Genomic DNA, 17,125 nt, shown 5'->3' on the forward strand with positions numbered 1-17,125 from the left:
AACATTAAAATTTAAGTTAAAAGGAAATCCATGTGCTCTAACAACCTCAGGAAGAAAATGCCTTTCTGCCTCACTCACTGCCAGGGTGGTGGACCCTGGCTTTACCATCGCCAGTCACTTACATCCCACATGGAGGAGTGTTTCAGAAAACTCTCCTTGGAAGCCAAGGGGAGGTCTTACTACTGCGGTAAATGACTTTCTGCAAAGGTAAGCCAGAATGGTCTGGGACAGCCTGCTCCTTCCAGAGGGAGGGTCTTTTAAGATCTCCATGGTAAGAGCTAGGAGATGCCACCTGCTGGTACAACCGTGGTAACACAGGCATCCAAAAGCCACAACGATAATTATTAGAGACAGCTTGGTTCTGGAAGATAAGACCCAAAAATGGCCTTAGTCATGAAAATTGTTGATAATAGGACACGCCCCAATTTCAAAAATACTAACACACCAGTCCAGTGTGCAGCGATGCGAAGGTGAACTGTGAATGGCTGAGCAAATGAGCAAAGGATGCTGACGTCATCACAGGGGAAGGCATCTAGGTTGTAACCAAGCCCAGGGTAAACTGTTAGGACCTGGAAGCTTCCTGGAAGCGTTTGTTATAAAGCCGAGCTAAGCATTGAGCTAAACATTGAGCAGCATAGTGTGTCTGTATCTGATATTTAATTGGATATAAACCAAGAATCTGGCCAGGCCTAGTGGCTTTTTTCTGTAAATCTAGCTACTGTGGAGGTTGAGCAAGAAGGTAGAAAATTTGAGGCCTGCTTGGGCTACAGAATGAGTTGAAGACCAGCTGGGAAACTTAGTGAGCTCTTGTCTCAAGAGACCAAAAGTATTAAATGAAAACCTAAGAAGGTTTAGGAGTGCAACTCTGTGATGGAGTGTTTGCCTGGCACGCATGAGGCTCTGGGGTCAGTGCAGAGAATTTACATAAACACACACATGAACACATGCATGCACATGTATGTACACACACATAAAGTCCAAGAATATATAATATTAACTTGTCTGAAATTGCTCCTTTTCTTGTTTGAGCTAAATTGTCCAAAATAGTGGAAAGGTTTACTGTTATTTTTAAATTAAAAATTAGGAAAGGGGTTGTTTCTCAGGGGTAAAGCATTTATCTAGTGCATACAAGGCATTTGGTTTAATGTCTGACATTGCAGAAACAACTTCTTTTATTATTGGAAAGTAGCAAATAGCAACTCAAAAATCAGGTTAACTAGATTTATAGAGGTGTCTATAGGTTAGCTGAGAGAGCAGGGGAGGGGCGGGTGCAGGTCCCAGATAGGGAGATGGTCAGCAGACGTGAGCTAAGAAGAATAAGTGGGGTCCTAAATAATGCAGGAATGGGGGGAATGCTTTCCTAAAGTCCCTTCTGTGCATTAACCATCTCAATATCACTCTCTTCTAGAAGTGAGACAGAGTCCGAGCCTTTGGCCAGGCTGGGGCCCGCTTTCCTCTTTGTCCAGCACTTACCAAACACTGTCAGGTGCCTCACGAAGCTCACATCCCCCGCACCATCCTGCAGACATCTGCAAACATGACAGACAAGGTCAGGCATTCTGCCTGGGAACACACCTCACCTGGCTCTTGTGCAACGCCTCTGAGGATCTGCTGGGGCCTTGCTCACAGGTTCTCAGGCATCCGTCTGTCTTCAGAGAGGCAATGGCCTTATCTGAAGCCTTTAAAACATCACAGCCAGGCTGAGCCATAAATCAGGCGGGAGGCCTGGACACCAGCATCGCAGGCAGTTCTGGAGAAGGGTGTCGAGGCAGACAGGACCCTTGCCTGCCTCTCAGAGAGCAGCTCCAAGCCACTGGTTTGGTTTTGGCTTTTAAAAGTCATCAGATAGCCCCAAAACCCACCTAGTCCTGCTCTGGTTCGAGCAGTCACCTTCTCTTACAGAGCATGGAAAGCCACAGGCAAAGTACCAAAGGTGGTTAGCTGGGAAGCGCCTGCGGCCCGTGTCTGCAAATCCCAGTCCCCAGAGATGAGTCTGTACCAACCTCCCCTGGCACTTCGGTTATCATGAAGAACAGCATGTTATGGTCCCAGCTTTGGAGAGACAGTGAGGTCTCCCACAAAGAAAATTGTTCCTCGGGATGTTTAGGAACAGGGGTAGGCCATGGGGGGGACTCAGAATATCTGGGTGCCAGGGGTTTGTCCTGTTTGATCCTGTGTCTTTGTCTCTCTGTGATGGTTGGTATTATCAAGCTAGGCTGGATCATATAACAAAGGTCATCTGTGAGGCAGTTTCTAGGTTAATCAAGGTGGGAAGATCCACCCTAAATGTGGATGGTAGTGTTTTATGGGTTGGAGCCTAGCAATGAATAACAAGCAGGAAGTGAGCGGCGCACCAGCCTCCCCTGCTCCGTGCGACCAACTGGTTCATGCTCCTGCTGCCAGGCCTTCCCCATCACGATAGACTGTATCCTCTCAGACCGTGAGCCAAAAATAAACTCTCTCTTTCTTAGGTTGTTTCTTGTCAGGTATTCGGTCACAGTTACAAGAACAATAACTCATAGATGCCCAGCTCCAGAGCAAGGGATTCTCACTCACTTGAAGGCCCCAGAGTAGCCGAAGTATGGTTCACTGGAAGAGCAGGCACACTTGTCTGTCCCCTTCCCCGCACACAGTTGGCAAAGGCTGGGAAACGTCTTTCCATCCGCACAGGGGGCGCAGCTGCTGGAGAAGAACGTGGCTGCTGCTGCTCAACACAGAGACACGGGCCACAGGGTGTGAGCTGGCTAAAGCCATCGGATTGCACATGTGTGAGAGAGTGTCCTGTCTGTGGACATCCCCCAGGACTACTCCTAAGAAGTGAGTATGTGCAGGGAGTCTGCCATGGGGGGCAGGCAATGCCCAGGCCAGAGTGAATGGATGGATGGATGACCCAGGGGCCATGTGTGTTTGAGAACCATGCATGCTTATGCGTGTTCAGGGATCAAGCCTATGAAAATGCTCCCCATCTTGTCTGCTGCAGGGGATAAGAACTGCTGACCCTTGGGCTGGAGAGATGCCCCACAGCTTAAGAGCACTGGCTGCTGCTCTTCCAGAAGTCCTGAGTTCAATTTCCAGCAACTGTACAGTGACTCACAACTATCTGTAATGAGATCTGGTACCCTCTTCTGGCCTGCAGGCAGACATGCAGACAGAATACTGTGTATATAATAAAAGAATAAAAATCTTTAAAACAAAAAAGAAAAAGAAGAACTGCTGACCCACATGGAAACAAGATGTGACCAGTTAATTTACCAACACCCCAGGACTGGAGAGATGGCTCAATGGTTAAGAGCACTGACTGCTCTTCCAGAGGACCTGGATTCGATTCCCAGCACCCACAAGGCAACTCACAGCTATCTGTAATTCCAGTTCCAAGGGATCCAATACCCTCATACAGGTAAACCAATGTACATGAAATAATAATAAAAAAATTACCGGCCCCCTACAGGGCCAGGCAGAACACTGAAGAAGACAGGAACCCTAGTAGGCCAGTCACCATGCAGTAATAGCTCTTCCTTGCATCAGACAAGAGCCCACCCCACTTCCAATCTCTCTGTATGCAGAGGCTGTGGTGGCTCATGGAATCCCTGATTCGAGGGGAGGATTGGTAAATCCTGCTGGTCAATCAGCAAAGAAGCAAGCTAGCAGCCACTGCCTATCGCTCAGACAGAAGTCCAGTGGTATCTGCCACCAAGGCAAGAGAACACCCTAGAAAGGTCAAGACACAAGGCTGTAGTCCTTTAACAGACTGTCAGACCCACACAGTTGCCTGTCCCTGTCCCTGTTACAACATGAGCACTGCAAAGGCCGACAGCACAAAAAAAGGCGTGCCTTCGCAGAGTACAGGATCTGGGAGCCGTCTTCAAGGGCTGAAAAGGTCTGGGCTAACTGTGGCTCATCCTATCTGCTCAAGAAGCCTGGAGCACTCAGGGATGTCTAGCATTAACCCAGTCATCCTGTCCTTGTCCAGGCACTCGCATTAATGTATGGAAGCCTGAGGGCCCACTGATGCTTCTGCAAGCCCCAGAGAACCTTCCAGGGAGGTTTGGAGTGAGGTGACCTTCCTTGGAGTCTTTCAAGGATAGCCTTGCCAAGACAGACTGCTGTGGCTCCTGGGAAGGGGAAACTGACCGCTCAGAGAAATGGAAGCATTGCTACTGGGAGAACCCTCAGCCAGCTCCTGTGGGCTGCTGGTGCACACTCTAACTCCGTCTCAGAGAACATAAGACATGTGTGTTTGTCAGTGTCTGAGCCGTGGCTAACTTGCATTATCAATGCAACTGGGTTTGGAATCACCATGGAAACACATGGGTGTGTCTATAAGGCTGTTTCTAGAAAAGCTTAACTAAAGAGGGAAGATCTACCCTGAACATGGGTGTCACCATTGATAGGATGGGAGCCAGGATAAATAAAAGAAGAAAGCAAGCTGGGGACCAGCAATGCCTCAAGCTGTTGCTGCCTGGCCTTACCCAGCTTGATGAACTGTACGCTCAGACTACAAGCTCATAAAGTCCTTCCTTCTTGAAGTTGCTTTTACTTGGTACTTTTATAGCAACAAAACAAATGACTGTGTAACCCCAACATAATCCAGTTAGACCACCCAGTGAGGGCACCTAGCTCCAGATGCCTCACCTGTTTCCAGAGAGCCAGAAGGAAGCAGTTTGCCGAGGGGAATATACCACCCAGCAGACCAGCCCATTCCGGCATGGCAGGACTTCTTGCCCTGGAGCTGGTTCAGTTGAAATCCTGTACCCTTCTTCACCAGGGCCACCGCATAATAAAGGGTCTGCGGATCTGCAGGTGAGCAGAGAGAAAGAGAGAAGCCTAAAGAAAACACATTGTTACAACTAAACCTTCCAAGGCATTCACAATGTGGAACTTCAGAGGGTCCTGGGCCCCTGCACCAGCCTCTAGCAAGAAGGGCAAAAAAAACACAGAAGGACACCCCACATCACTCAGAGTCCAAGACAAGAGTACTGTCACAAATTTGAAAAAAAAAAAAAAAAAAAAAAAAAAAAAAAAAAAAAAAAAAAAAAAAAAAAAGAATGGAAAATGCCTTTATCTGACAGGAGGAGAGAACTGACCCCTTTCAAGGCAATAAATTAATATTGCAGATGTTCCCTGACTTACAAGCTAGACTTGTTAGCTTTGCTTTATGGTAGGTGCCAATGCCAGTAGATCCTTCAGATTTCCAGTTTGGTCTTTCAAATGCAAGAAGAACCCTTCTTTGGAGGCTGGGCAGAGACTGTAAGCCATGGTGTCTGGTCAACCATGTGTTCACAGCAAAAAACGAACACTAGTCCATGGCGCCACCTTGCTAAACTGGATGTTTGCCTGACTCGCTGTATTGAAAGCATCTGGACTTGCAACGTTTTGAGTTTATGATGGGTTTGATCTGGGCATAAGTCCATTGTAGGTTAGGGTACCTCCAGGGCCATTTTGCTATGCTCTGTTTTGTTTCTGCCAGGCACCTCAAGCCTGCAGAGCTAGAAGCTTGCCTGCTCCATTACAGGACATGTGGGTGTTCCAGGGACCACAGGCTTTAGATCCTAGTAGCTGGACTGTTGCTGCTTCTATATGGCCTTTTCTTCATTCTCTGGGTCTCTGCTTACAGCTCAGTCACAAAGGTAAAGATGTGAGAGGAAGATGAGGACTGGCCCCAGAATACGTCGGGACCTGCAAGCTAGAAGCAAACTAAGCTGGGCTGTGTTCCCACATACTGATAACAGTAACACACGAGAGTGGAAAGAGGTAACTCTCCCCTCATCCACTCCACCAGAGCTTCTCTGCACACAGACACAGATCTGTATTGTGTAAGACCCATGGGAGGCAGTGTAAGGAAAAGCTTTGTGTGTCCTTAGAAAAGGTCTCTCATTGGCACAGCCCTAGGGATGGGTAACAGGTTCTGGATAACACCCCTCTCGGGATGTGACCATCCCACAGACCACAGAACCAAGGCTGTGCCCACCAGGATTCACAAAAGCCACCGCTTCCTGTGGAGAAACACCGCAGCCTTTGTGGGCCAGTGAACAACACTGCCAAGCCGAAGAGCTCCAGAGACTTGGTCCCCTGTAATGTTAGTGTGACGGTTAATTTTTACCATCAACTTGGCTAGCTTTGCAATCACCCAGGAGACACACCTCTGGGGGAGTTTCCAGGGAGGCTGACCTGAGGAAGGAAGACCTGCCCCTTGAATGTGGGTGGCATCATTCCGTGGCCTGGGTCCTGGGGTGAGTAAAACTGAGAAGAAAGTGAGCTGAGCACCAGTCTCTCTCACTGTCCTCCTCTCTCCGCTCCCTGGCTACAGATGCAATGTGGCCAGCGGCCTCACGCTCCTTCTGCCATGCCCCTCCCCCCACAGTGGACTCTATCTTTTCCAACTGTGAGCCAAAATCAGCTGTTTCTTCCTTAAGTTTCTTTGGTCAGGCATTCTGTCGCCACAAAAAAAAAAAGTAACTAACACAGTTGACAAAGTCCCTGCCAACCCCCGTGGCCATCATGTCACACCAGTGACACCGGGCCCCAGCGAGAACACACCGTCTTTTGATCCATAGTATTCTGCCATGATAGGTTTCAGATTGTGGTGGGGCAGGCCAGCCTCAGCCAGCAAAGCTCCATCAATGGTCACAGCATCTGCTTTGTTGGCCTGAAAGAAAAGAGACCAGCCATGCGTGAAACTCATCACCCCTCAGGGAAGACTCTTCCGGTGTCCTGCCAGAGACTCTGTTTTATTTATTTATTTATTTATTTATTTATTTATTTATTTATTTATGTATTTATGTATTTATGTATTTATTTATGTATTAAAGATTTCTGTCTCTTCCCCACCGCCGCCTCCCCTTTCCCTCCCCCTCCTCCAATCAAGTCCCCCTCCCTCGTCAGCCCAAAGAGCCATCAGGGTTCCCTACCCTGTGGGAAGTCCGAGGACCACCCACCTCCATCCAGGTCTAGTAAGGTGAGCATCCAAACTGCCTAGGATCCCACAAAGCCAATACGTGCAGTAGGATCAAAAACCCATTGCCATTGTTCTTGAGGTCTCAGTAGTCCTCATTGTCTGCTATGTTCAGCGAGACCGGTTTTAACCCAGGCTTTTTCAGCCTCCTGTAACTCCAGGGGATTCAAGCCCCCTTCTGACTTTCCAGGCATCCGTGCACACACACACACTTTAAAAAAAAAAATGGGTTCCTAAGGAGCCTGTAAATTTAGAGTTTCAAATGTTAGGAAGGCTGAGATCGTGCTTCCGTGGTAGAGTGCTGACCGACTATGTGTCAGGCCTGGGTTTTACCTGAAAAAGAAAAATAAACAAGCAAAGGCCCAAATGAAGCATGTGGCTGACCCTGTCCTGTGCCCGTAGCGCCCTGTCGGCTGAGATTCTGCCAGAGACTCTGGCTCCATAGAATCTCCCATAACTCAGACCTCTTCCTCCTCATTCCCGCCTACTCCATGAGGCTCTTGAGGGCTGAAAGAAGAAGGTACCGCCACATGTAAACTGTTTTGTTTTCCTCCTCAGCCCTCAGCCAACTGACTCTTGGTTCGCTAGCCTCATCCTTGGATTGCGGGGCCTGCGAATGTGGGAATACCTGTCTGTTTTGTTCCCTGGTTAATCTCAGCACATACGTGAGCAGCTAGGAGGGCAGGTATCCACATGTGTTCATTGAGTGAGTATGAGACCTGCAGAATGCATCCATCCTTGAGAACTCATGCTACATTGTCCGCATCTGGGTCTCAGGGATCTGTCAGCCAAGGGTTCCTTCCTCCCTGCAGGAAGCAGCAACTTCACAAGCTAAGATGAAGTTGAGTCGTTTCCTACCCTCAATGCAAACCATTCCTTCTATCCCTTAGTGATTGACATCCTTTTACCAGCAATGGAATGAACTTAGGACCTTGTACAGCTAGACAAGTGCTCTACCCATGAGGAATATTTCCGGCTCTCTTTCACTTCTTAAATCTTGAGACAAGGGTCAACTAAGTTGCTCACACTGACCTTGAACTGACTCTGTCGGCCGGGCAATCCTTAGGACCTCCCCATTAACTGCATTCCGGGCCTGGGCCACCAGACTCAGTTTCTAAATTAGCTTTTAAAGTAAGCTGGGTTTTTTTCAGGATGTAGTTTAGCACAGCCATCCCTCAGTGCCTGAGGGAGATTTCTTTTGACACGCCTGTAAAATATCAACCAAGGCTCGAATCCCCGATAGGAACGGCGGAGCGGAGTTGCGCACACCCCATGCTAACCCTGATATACTTTAACCTGTCTTGAGACTACGGGTAAAACTAACCCAAGGTAGAAGCTGGGTAAACGGTCGATGGAAACGAAGAGTGTGTTCATGGCAAATGCAGATGTAATTTTTAAAAACCAGTCTTTGATCTGTTGTTGTTTGACTTTACAAATTCCATACTAAAATTATTTTACAATATGTTTTAATATATATGGATGATAGATATGCATATCTGTGTGTGTATAACTTAGGACGTCACTGAAGACGCCTATCAAAAGTCAACTCAAATTAACTTGGAAAAAGACACAGCTAATATTAAAGGTCAAAGAACAAAGTCACTAAGCCTGCGAACCACTGTCAAGGCCATCAATGTCTCAAGACTGAAGTCAAGGGCTTTGGGGATATCCCAGTGGTCAAGACTACTTGTTGCTCTTAAGAAGGACCCGTGTTCTCAGCACCCAGTAATGATTCACAATCATTATGTGATACCCATAACCCCAGTTCAGGGGGATCCAACACCCTCTTCTGGCATTGGAGGGCACCAGGCACATACGTGGTATGCAGACATACAACATACATGCAGGCAAAACACTCATAAAATAAAGACAAATATATATAAGAAGGAAGGAAGGAAAATAGGAAGAAAATGGAAAGCAATATGAATGAACTAGACATGAACTCCAACCATCCCCAAGGAATGCAGTTCACAATGGCTTTTCTCTGCTTTCACTCATTTTCCTTTCCCGAGTTCCTCTGCAGATTCCAATAGCAGATGCAAAAAGACGTCTGAGATAGTTTAACCTGCTCTGCAATGGCATAGGGACAAATGGCTATGACAAACCCGTCTCTACTCTCCCATTATCTGTTTCTGTTTGTCTCTGTCTCTCTCACACATACACATGTGCACATGCACACACACACACATGCATGCACATACACAAAGACAAATTTCATAATTAAAAAAAAAAACAACAGCTTTTTGCACTTAAAAATGCAAACCCCACCAGCTATGGTGATCCACATCTTAGTTCCAGCACTCCGGAGTCAGGAACAGGAAGTCTACGAGTTCTGGGCCAGCCTGCTCTGTATTGAGAAGTTTTCTTTATTTTTGAGTTTCTATAGATTCTCTTGGTGTATTAGGTTTTGGTGTGTCGCAGACATGTTGCTAAACTTGAAGCCCATATTAGCTGCTCGATTAAGTTTATGACTCTTGCTCCGGGTGAGTGCTGATCAGCTGTCTCCCCCCCCCCTGCAATAAAAATTATGGAAAAAGGCGCAAACTTTCTTCTGCTGACAGCAGCGACTTACCGAGATGTCCTCGATGCACTCAGGGTACGAGGTTTTCATCACACAGCTAACAGATGGGCCATCTGCAGGAAGGACTTTCTTCATATTGTCACTGAAACTGGAGCACTTGGTGGCCTCACGATCTGACACAACACACCATCTTACAGTCCTCTCCGGAACAGCCAGACTAAGCCCTAGGGGAGAGATAGTAGAGATGTCAGGGACCCATGGCTCTCGCCTTCTTCTGCTGGCAGAAGGGACTGAACACAAGATGAAGAGCTGACTGGCTAAGGAGGCTGGATCCACAGCTCAGAGAGATGGTGTAGTACTTTAGTCCTTCCAGAGAGCTTGAGTTCAGATCCCAGACCTGAGTCAGACAGCTTATAACCTCCTGTAGCTCCAACACTAGGGGATCTGGCACCCTCTTCTGGCCTCTGTTGTGGGCACTGCACTCACATGTACAACTCACATAACGTGTGTAAGTGTGTATGTGTCTCTCTGTGTGTGTGCAATCAAAAGTAAATACTTTAATGCTTTAAAGAAATAGAACCGATTGAATGCCATCTACAAACTAAATTGACTATTTTCCTCATGGGAATCCTCAGGACCCATTTTTTTTTTGCTCTCTCCTTTCCTTTATATTTAAAAAGAAAAAAAAAGTTAAAATCTCCAAAAAATATAACCACAGGATTAGCAATATGACACAGAAAGTCCACACCTAAACAGATATTCAAAATTTGACAATGGGGACTAAAAAAAAAAAGCACACAAATACCCACGGCAACACTATTATTTTCAATAACTAAACAGAAAGACCTTCAAGTGTGCATCAGAGGAAGAGTGGATGGGTGCTGTCATGTTCTAAAGCCTGAATGAGTCTCAAAAACAGCAAGTAAAAGAACCGAGCAAAAGGGCTCCTGGCAATGCGATTACATCTGCGCAGAATATCTAAACAAAACATGCCTGTAATTCCAGTTCCCTAGAGGCTGAAGCACTCTATCTCAAAATAATCAAACAAACAAAAAACTAAGGGGCTGGAGAGAGGGCTCAGAGATTAGAGCACTGGCTGCTCTTGCAGAGGACCCAGCTTTGGTTCCCAGCACCCACATGGTGGCTCACAACTGTTTGTAACTGCTTGTGGTATTTTGAATGTAATTGGCCCCCATAAGCTCATGGGGAGTGCTGCTATTAAAAGATGTGTCTTCGCTGGAGAAGGTGTGGCCTTGATGGAGGAAGCATGTCGCTGTGGAGGTGGATTTTAAGGTCCCTTATATGTTTAAGCCACATGCAGTGTCTCAGACCACTTCCTGCTGCCTGCTGGTCAAGATGTAAGAACTCTCAGTTCCTTCTTGTATTGTACCATGTCTCAGTACCATGTCTGCCTGCATGCTGCCTTGCTTTCTGCCATGACGATAATGGACTAACCTCTGAACTGCAAGTGAAACTTCACAATTAAATGTTTTCCTTTATAAGAGTTGCTATGGTCACGGTGTCACTTCACAGCAACAGAAGCCCTAAGACATTCTAGCTCCAAGTGATCTGATACCTTCTTCTGACCTCCCTAAGGCTCCAGGTACACACATGGTCCACAGGCTGTACATGAAAGAAACACACACAGAGACATTGACACACATATAAAGTAAATACATCTTTTTAAAAAAAAACTAAACTAAAAACAAAGCCAGGGTGTAGCTAAGTTGGTAGAATGCTTGCACAGCATGCAAGAAACCTTGGGTTTGATCTCCAGCACCACATGAACTAGACATGGTGGTGCATGTGTACAATACAAGCTCTTCAGGTGGAGACAGACAGCTCAGCTACATATTGAGGTCAGCCTGGACTGCATGAGATCCTGTCTCAAAAAGATAATTCTTTTCTAAAGAAAGCAAATTGCTCATTCCCATGTGCTGAGGGGAGAAAGAAACCATTGCTGTTCACTCGATGGGGGCCAAGTTCTCTTCTGAAGTGATGAAAATAGTGCTGGTTAGTTTTTCATTGCCAACTTGATAAAACTTGGGAAGAGAGATCCCAAGTTGAAGAATTGCCGAGATCAGATTGGGGCAAGTCTGTGAGAGATTGTCTTGATTCATGACATACATGGGAGGGTTCAGTCCACCGTGGGCAGCACCATCCCTAGGCAGATGGACACGGGTTGTATTAGAGAGCTAGCTGATAGAACTGGAAAGATGGCTCAGTAGTTAGAGGAACTTGCTCCTCTTTCAGAGCTAGTGTTGGTTTCCCAGCATCCATACCAGGCATCGGACTGTGTCTCTAGTTCTAAAGGATCTGACGCTCTCTTCTGGCCCCAAGAGGCACTGCACACAACTGGTGCACATAATGACAAACACACTCACACACATATACACATGACACACATAAATCACACACACACACATACACACACACGATGTGGTATTTCTCTCTGTAGGCTTGAATACCATTAATGAATAAAGAAACTGCCATGACCTGCTGATAGGGCAGAACTTAGGTACGTGGGGGGAAGACAGAACTGAATTCTGGGAACAAAGCTGCTTTGGTCTCAAAGCAGGGTAGGCTCAGAGCAAGGCCACTATTGCCTCTGAACAGGACTGTTGTCGTGTGACGAAGACTTCATCATGCACCTTGACCTAAGTACTGCCATAATGACTCCAGACTCCATTTTACCTGCAGGGTGAAATAGAGTTCAGGTTCCCAAACCCTAGGGGAGCTGGGAACCATCCAACAGCTGACCACCCTCCTCCCTAAATCATAGAAGCAGCTGTTACGCATCTTTAGCTCTCTAGAAACATTATGGCTGCTCCTGACCCCAGAAGGAACAAACGAATCAGATTGGTTGGACTGAAAGACTTGCATTGGATGTCGGTTGACAGTGATGGAGCTCTCAAGGAAGCTCCTAATCTCTAAATCCTGATTGGTGAAAATTGTAACCTGTAACTTGGCAGCAAATGCGTTGTGGGTTTTGTGCTTATAACCCCTGCTTCTGTCCCTGCTCAGGACTGCCAGGAGAAACGAGGCTCTCCCGAGTCCTCGTCCTGTAGCCCTGATCGTCAGTGACCGCTTATGTGGCGAGTTAGTAAAGTCTTTGGCACCCATAAGTGCTGTCCCTCTCCTTCTTCGTGGGGCACAACGGGCTAGGCGGACAGTCACTTTAGGACTGGGAGTTGTGCTGAGTCACGTCTAAATCACAGCAAGATCATCATGACCTCAAGGTCAAGCTGTTGCTTGATAATCCTCAACTGCCACTTCCAGGACACTGTCACATTGAAATGCTGCCTGACTGCCTACATAAAAGTGCGCGCGCACACACACACACACAGCTTCTTAGACTACCTCTGTGCAGACAGTTTCTATTGTCTTGCCCATACTGGCTGTACCGCGGTATAGCTAATAAACTCTACTTCTCCTTTCTTCTGTCTTTGGTAAACTCATTCGCAGCCTGTGCGTTACTGGCCCATCACTTCTCTGGCTTGACAAATAGAAATGTGTTTAAGAGACTGTATACAAACAAGCTAAGGGTGGGTGGAGTCAGACAGGTGTGTTGTGAACAGCAGTCCACCACTGGCCACCTGACAAAAGCAAAAAGAGGCAGTCTGAGCACTCTGGGACTCTTTCAGACTGAAGGGAAGGGCTGTGGTGGCCTTCTGCTCACTCACTAAATGGAGAAAGTTCTTGGGCAAGGCTTAGGATATGTGTCCTTTCTGTCACCTGTCCCCTGGGTAAGCTGTTTTGCTTGCTTTTTGTCACTTGTTGGACTGGAACACTGCATTTTGAGGAGCACAGACTCCAGCCCCTGATCTGGTGGCCTGGAGACAGGTCATGAGGGAATGGGATCTAGAGGGACATCTCTAGCCTCTGATATGTAAACACAAAGCCTTTTGGGAAAATGAGCTCTTTTGGTCAGTGCCAAAATTGCCAGGAGATGAGGCAGGAAGAACAATGAACACAAATCCTGTTTAGGAGAATTGGGAAAGAGACCGCACAGCTGCATTCTGGGAGAGACTGATTCCCTCGGTGCTGCAGGTAGGCACAAAGTCCCCGCCATTGCTGCTGCCTCTTCTCCAAGCTTGGCTCTGTTTACCCTCCACCTCAAGTAAGATGTCTACCCTAGATATCATTTACCACAGCCTCAGACCAGGCAAAGCTAAGGGGAGGATGATCCAATCATGGTTGAGCCAGGGAGGGCTCTTCTCTGCACACGAGTCCTTCCCTGGAGGAAGGAGCTCACTCTCCCGACCCAAGAAAGGGCCTCCGGCATTTATGTGTTTAGAATTCTGCCTGCCTCTAGCCACGTTACCTCATTCTTCCAGCAACTATTTTTCGGGGGGGGGGGGGCGTAAACACAACATTTAAAAAATATCTGTATCATGTGGATGCCATGTGTGGAGGTCAGAGGACAGTTTTCAGGAGTTGGTTCCCACCAACCATATGGGTTCTGGGGATCTTATGTGATCAGTCAAGTTATTGGTGCCTTTTGCCGCTGAAGCAGTAAACCGGAGTTTTACACAACGAAATCAGCTTAAAGGGGGCAAAGGGCAGCCCCGGGGGTTGTACAGCAGTATGTGGCAGGTGCATTCCAATCCAGAGTGATTGCTCTTCCCTGGGATCATAGTCTGTCCGGCCACAGTACAGGGTCCCCGAGGCGGCTGGCCAGCTAGTGACACCTGGTCCCCTCCCCCATAGAACCTGGGAGAGCCGGCACCCCGCCTGGCTCTCAGCACACTCACCTAGGGTCCCCGCGCATAGGAGGGCGCAGACAACCAACCTCATTCTCAGCTCTGTCTTGGTTGCGCTTTCCGCAGCCTAGGTGCGCTTTACACAGAAGGCGGAAGGTTGACTGACGAATCTGCCTACTGGGAAAGGTTCTTCAGTCCCAGTCCGGGCTGATCGCCACCGCCACACCCTCCATCCCTTCCTTATCTGGCCAAGCAGAAACCCAGGCTGCTGGAGACCGCTAGCCTGGGTCCCTGGGTGAAAACAGTGGTTCTCAGGGAACCTGATGTGCACATGTATGCGACCTTAACACAACTTTCTTTCGGTGATTCTCACTTCTCCCTAAGGACTCTGGGTTGACCAAGCAGTGGTCCTCCTGCTGTCTTACCACCGCCAGTGGCACTGCCATTTCTGTGACATAGTCCAGCAGTCCGTAGTCCCCCTCTCCCCACCATCCCACCACACACACTAGTAGTGTTGTCCCAGTTGGTCGAGACCTGGATCAGGCACAACTCTGACCCTCATAGTGTTTCTCGCCTTCACAGAAGCATCCTTGTCCCACAGTATGATCTCTGCCTAGGAAAAATCTGATAATTTTAAATAAAATTTTAAGAACTTTGAATTAGCTGAGCAGTGGTGGCATATGCCTTTAATCCCAGCACTCAGGAGGCAGAGGCTGGCGTATCTCTGTGAGTTCGAGGCTAGCCTGGAATACAGAACGAGTTCCAGGACAGCCAGAGTTGTTTCACAGAAAAACCCTGTCTCAAAACACCAGAAAACAAAACAAAACAAACAAACAAAAAATCTTCTAATTAAAATATAGTAGGTCTACAAGGAATCCTGCAAGCACAGCGGAATTAGTTATTACTGAGAAGCCTCCCACAGAACCAGCCCCACGTTAGGAGTCCGGTTCCCTGCAGAGCATCTCCTACCTGGACTTGTAACAGAAACTAAAGTCTGCCCACTTCTGAACTCTGTAGAAATGAAATCACACAATGCAAAAAGTCTGGCTTCTTTCACTCAAGGTTAAACTGGTGCGATTCACCCAAGCAGAGGTGTGTAGCTAGCTGTCCGCCAGTTCTCTGAGTGGCATATTGTTCCATACTGTGTGATTGGAGAATACTCCATCTCTCACCCTGATAGTTGTAGTACCAGGTTTCAATTCTTACAGATAGTGCCGCCAGAAACAAAATTTTAATTTCATTTTATATGTGCTGCTAGGATCTGAAAACAAAACAAAACAAAACCAGAGCCTGGTGTGAAAGCACCTGCCTGAAATCCCAGCATTGTTAAGGTGGAGGCAGTGGGATTAGGGGACCAAGGTTTCAGCTACAAATTGTATTGGAGGCCAGACTAGGCTGGAGACCTTGTCTCAAAAAAACAAGCAAATAGGGCTGGAGAGATGACTCAGTGGTTAAGAACTCGGCTTTTCCAGAGGATCAGAGTTTTCAATTCCAGTATCCATGTCAGAGAGCTCAACTACCTGCAGCTCCAGCAACAGGGGGAATCCGACACCTCTGGCCTCCGTGGGTGCTCACACTCATGTGCATATGCAGATAATTAAAAGTAAATCTTAAAAAAGAAAATAAATAAAAGACTCATCAGAAAACCTCACGGTCTTTGCGCATTGAGTTTGAACCTGGTGGTTTTGCTAAGTTATTTTGTTAAATCTAAGTTTCTTCTCGGTGCTTCTAAGATATACATTCTTATATCTTTTATTGAACACAACCAAAACGAAAACACCTCTTTTAGAGAGAGAGAGAGAGAGAGAGAGAGAGAGAGAGAGAGAGAGAGAGAGAGAGAGAATCTTGCAGTTCCTCTTCATTCTCATGTCTGTGTGTCTTGTGCTTTAACATCGCAAGGACTTCTGAACTGACAAATGTTACCTCTGCTTCTCTGGAAAAGATTACATAAGAATAGCAATTCCCTTTTCCTTAAATGTGCATAAGGCATCAGCGATGACGTCCCCTGAGTTTAGAACTTTGTTTGTTTTCAATGACACACTAAGCTCTGTCCCCTCCCCTCCTCTCTCTGGGGTACCCTGGATTAAACACAGGGCTTTAGATGTGCTAGGCAAGAGCTGCACCAAAGAATAATTGGTCAGTCCTTCACTTCTGCTCTGAGACATGATCACACTATGAAGCCCAAACTAGTCTCACATTCATGATCCTCCTGCCTCAAGATCCCAAGCAGCTAAGATTAGAGATGTGCATCGCCACACCCAGATTGATTTTTAGCTATAGAAATAGTCATACTTTTCTAATATTTTAAATATGAGCATAGGGAAGTATTGTCTTTTATTTATTGTGTTTGAGCGTTTTGGCTGTCTGAATGTCTATGCACCACTTGTGTACCTGTGGAGGCCACCGGATCCTGGAGTTACCAATGGCTATTAGCCACTTTGAGCGCTAGAAATCAAGCCTGAGTCCTCGGGAAGAACCACCAGTGTCCTTGCAGCTAAGCCATCACTTCAGCCAAATATCATCTTTTAAGAAATTCCTGGGGCTGGAGAGATGGCTCAGCGGTTAAGAACATGGCCTGCTCTTCCAAAGGTCTTGAGTTCAATTCCCAGCAACCACATGATGGCTCACAACCATCTGTAATGAGGTCTGGTGCCCTCTTCTGGCCTGCAGGCATAAATACAGATAGACTATAGTATACATAATAAATAAATAAATAAATAAATAAATAAATAAATAAATAAATGAAATTCCTGTAGAGGCTGAAAGATGGCTCAGTCAGCTGAGCGCTTACTGTGCGTGTATGAGGACGTGAGTGAGTTCAGATTCTGGCATCCGATTTCAAAACCCAAGCAAAGGGGCTGGAGAGGTGGATCAGAGGTTACAAACACTGGCTGTTCTTCCAGAGGACTCAAATTTGATTCCCAGCACCCCCATGGGAAGTTAGAAATG

General features: G+C 47.0%; 1 protein-coding gene across 1 annotated transcript in view; it reads right to left on the reverse strand.

Moving 5' to 3' along the window:
• LOC126499827 (inhibitor of carbonic anhydrase) overlaps positions 1–14,370 on the reverse strand; it is a 40,932-nt gene extending 26,562 nt beyond the window's left edge. The window contains exons 1-6 of the mRNA XM_050139215.1: positions 14,228–14,370; positions 9,525–9,697; positions 6,538–6,646; positions 4,633–4,794; positions 2,557–2,704; positions 1,474–1,529 (exon numbers count right to left, since the gene is read on the reverse strand). Coding sequence (XP_049995172.1) covers positions 1,474–1,529; positions 2,557–2,704; positions 4,633–4,794; positions 6,538–6,646; positions 9,525–9,697; positions 14,228–14,270 — 691 coding nt within the window. The 5' untranslated portion in view covers positions 14,271–14,370. The remainder of the gene's footprint in view (positions 1–1,473; positions 1,530–2,556; positions 2,705–4,632; positions 4,795–6,537; positions 6,647–9,524; positions 9,698–14,227) is intronic.
• Positions 14,371–17,125: the final 2,755 nt, after the last annotated feature.

Source organism: Alexandromys fortis, unplaced genomic scaffold (genome assembly GCF_014885135.2).
Source record: "Alexandromys fortis isolate MF-2015 unplaced genomic scaffold, M_Fortis_MF-2015_v1.1 scaffold_36, whole genome shotgun sequence".
NCBI lineage: Eukaryota > Metazoa > Chordata > Mammalia > Rodentia > Cricetidae > Alexandromys > Alexandromys fortis.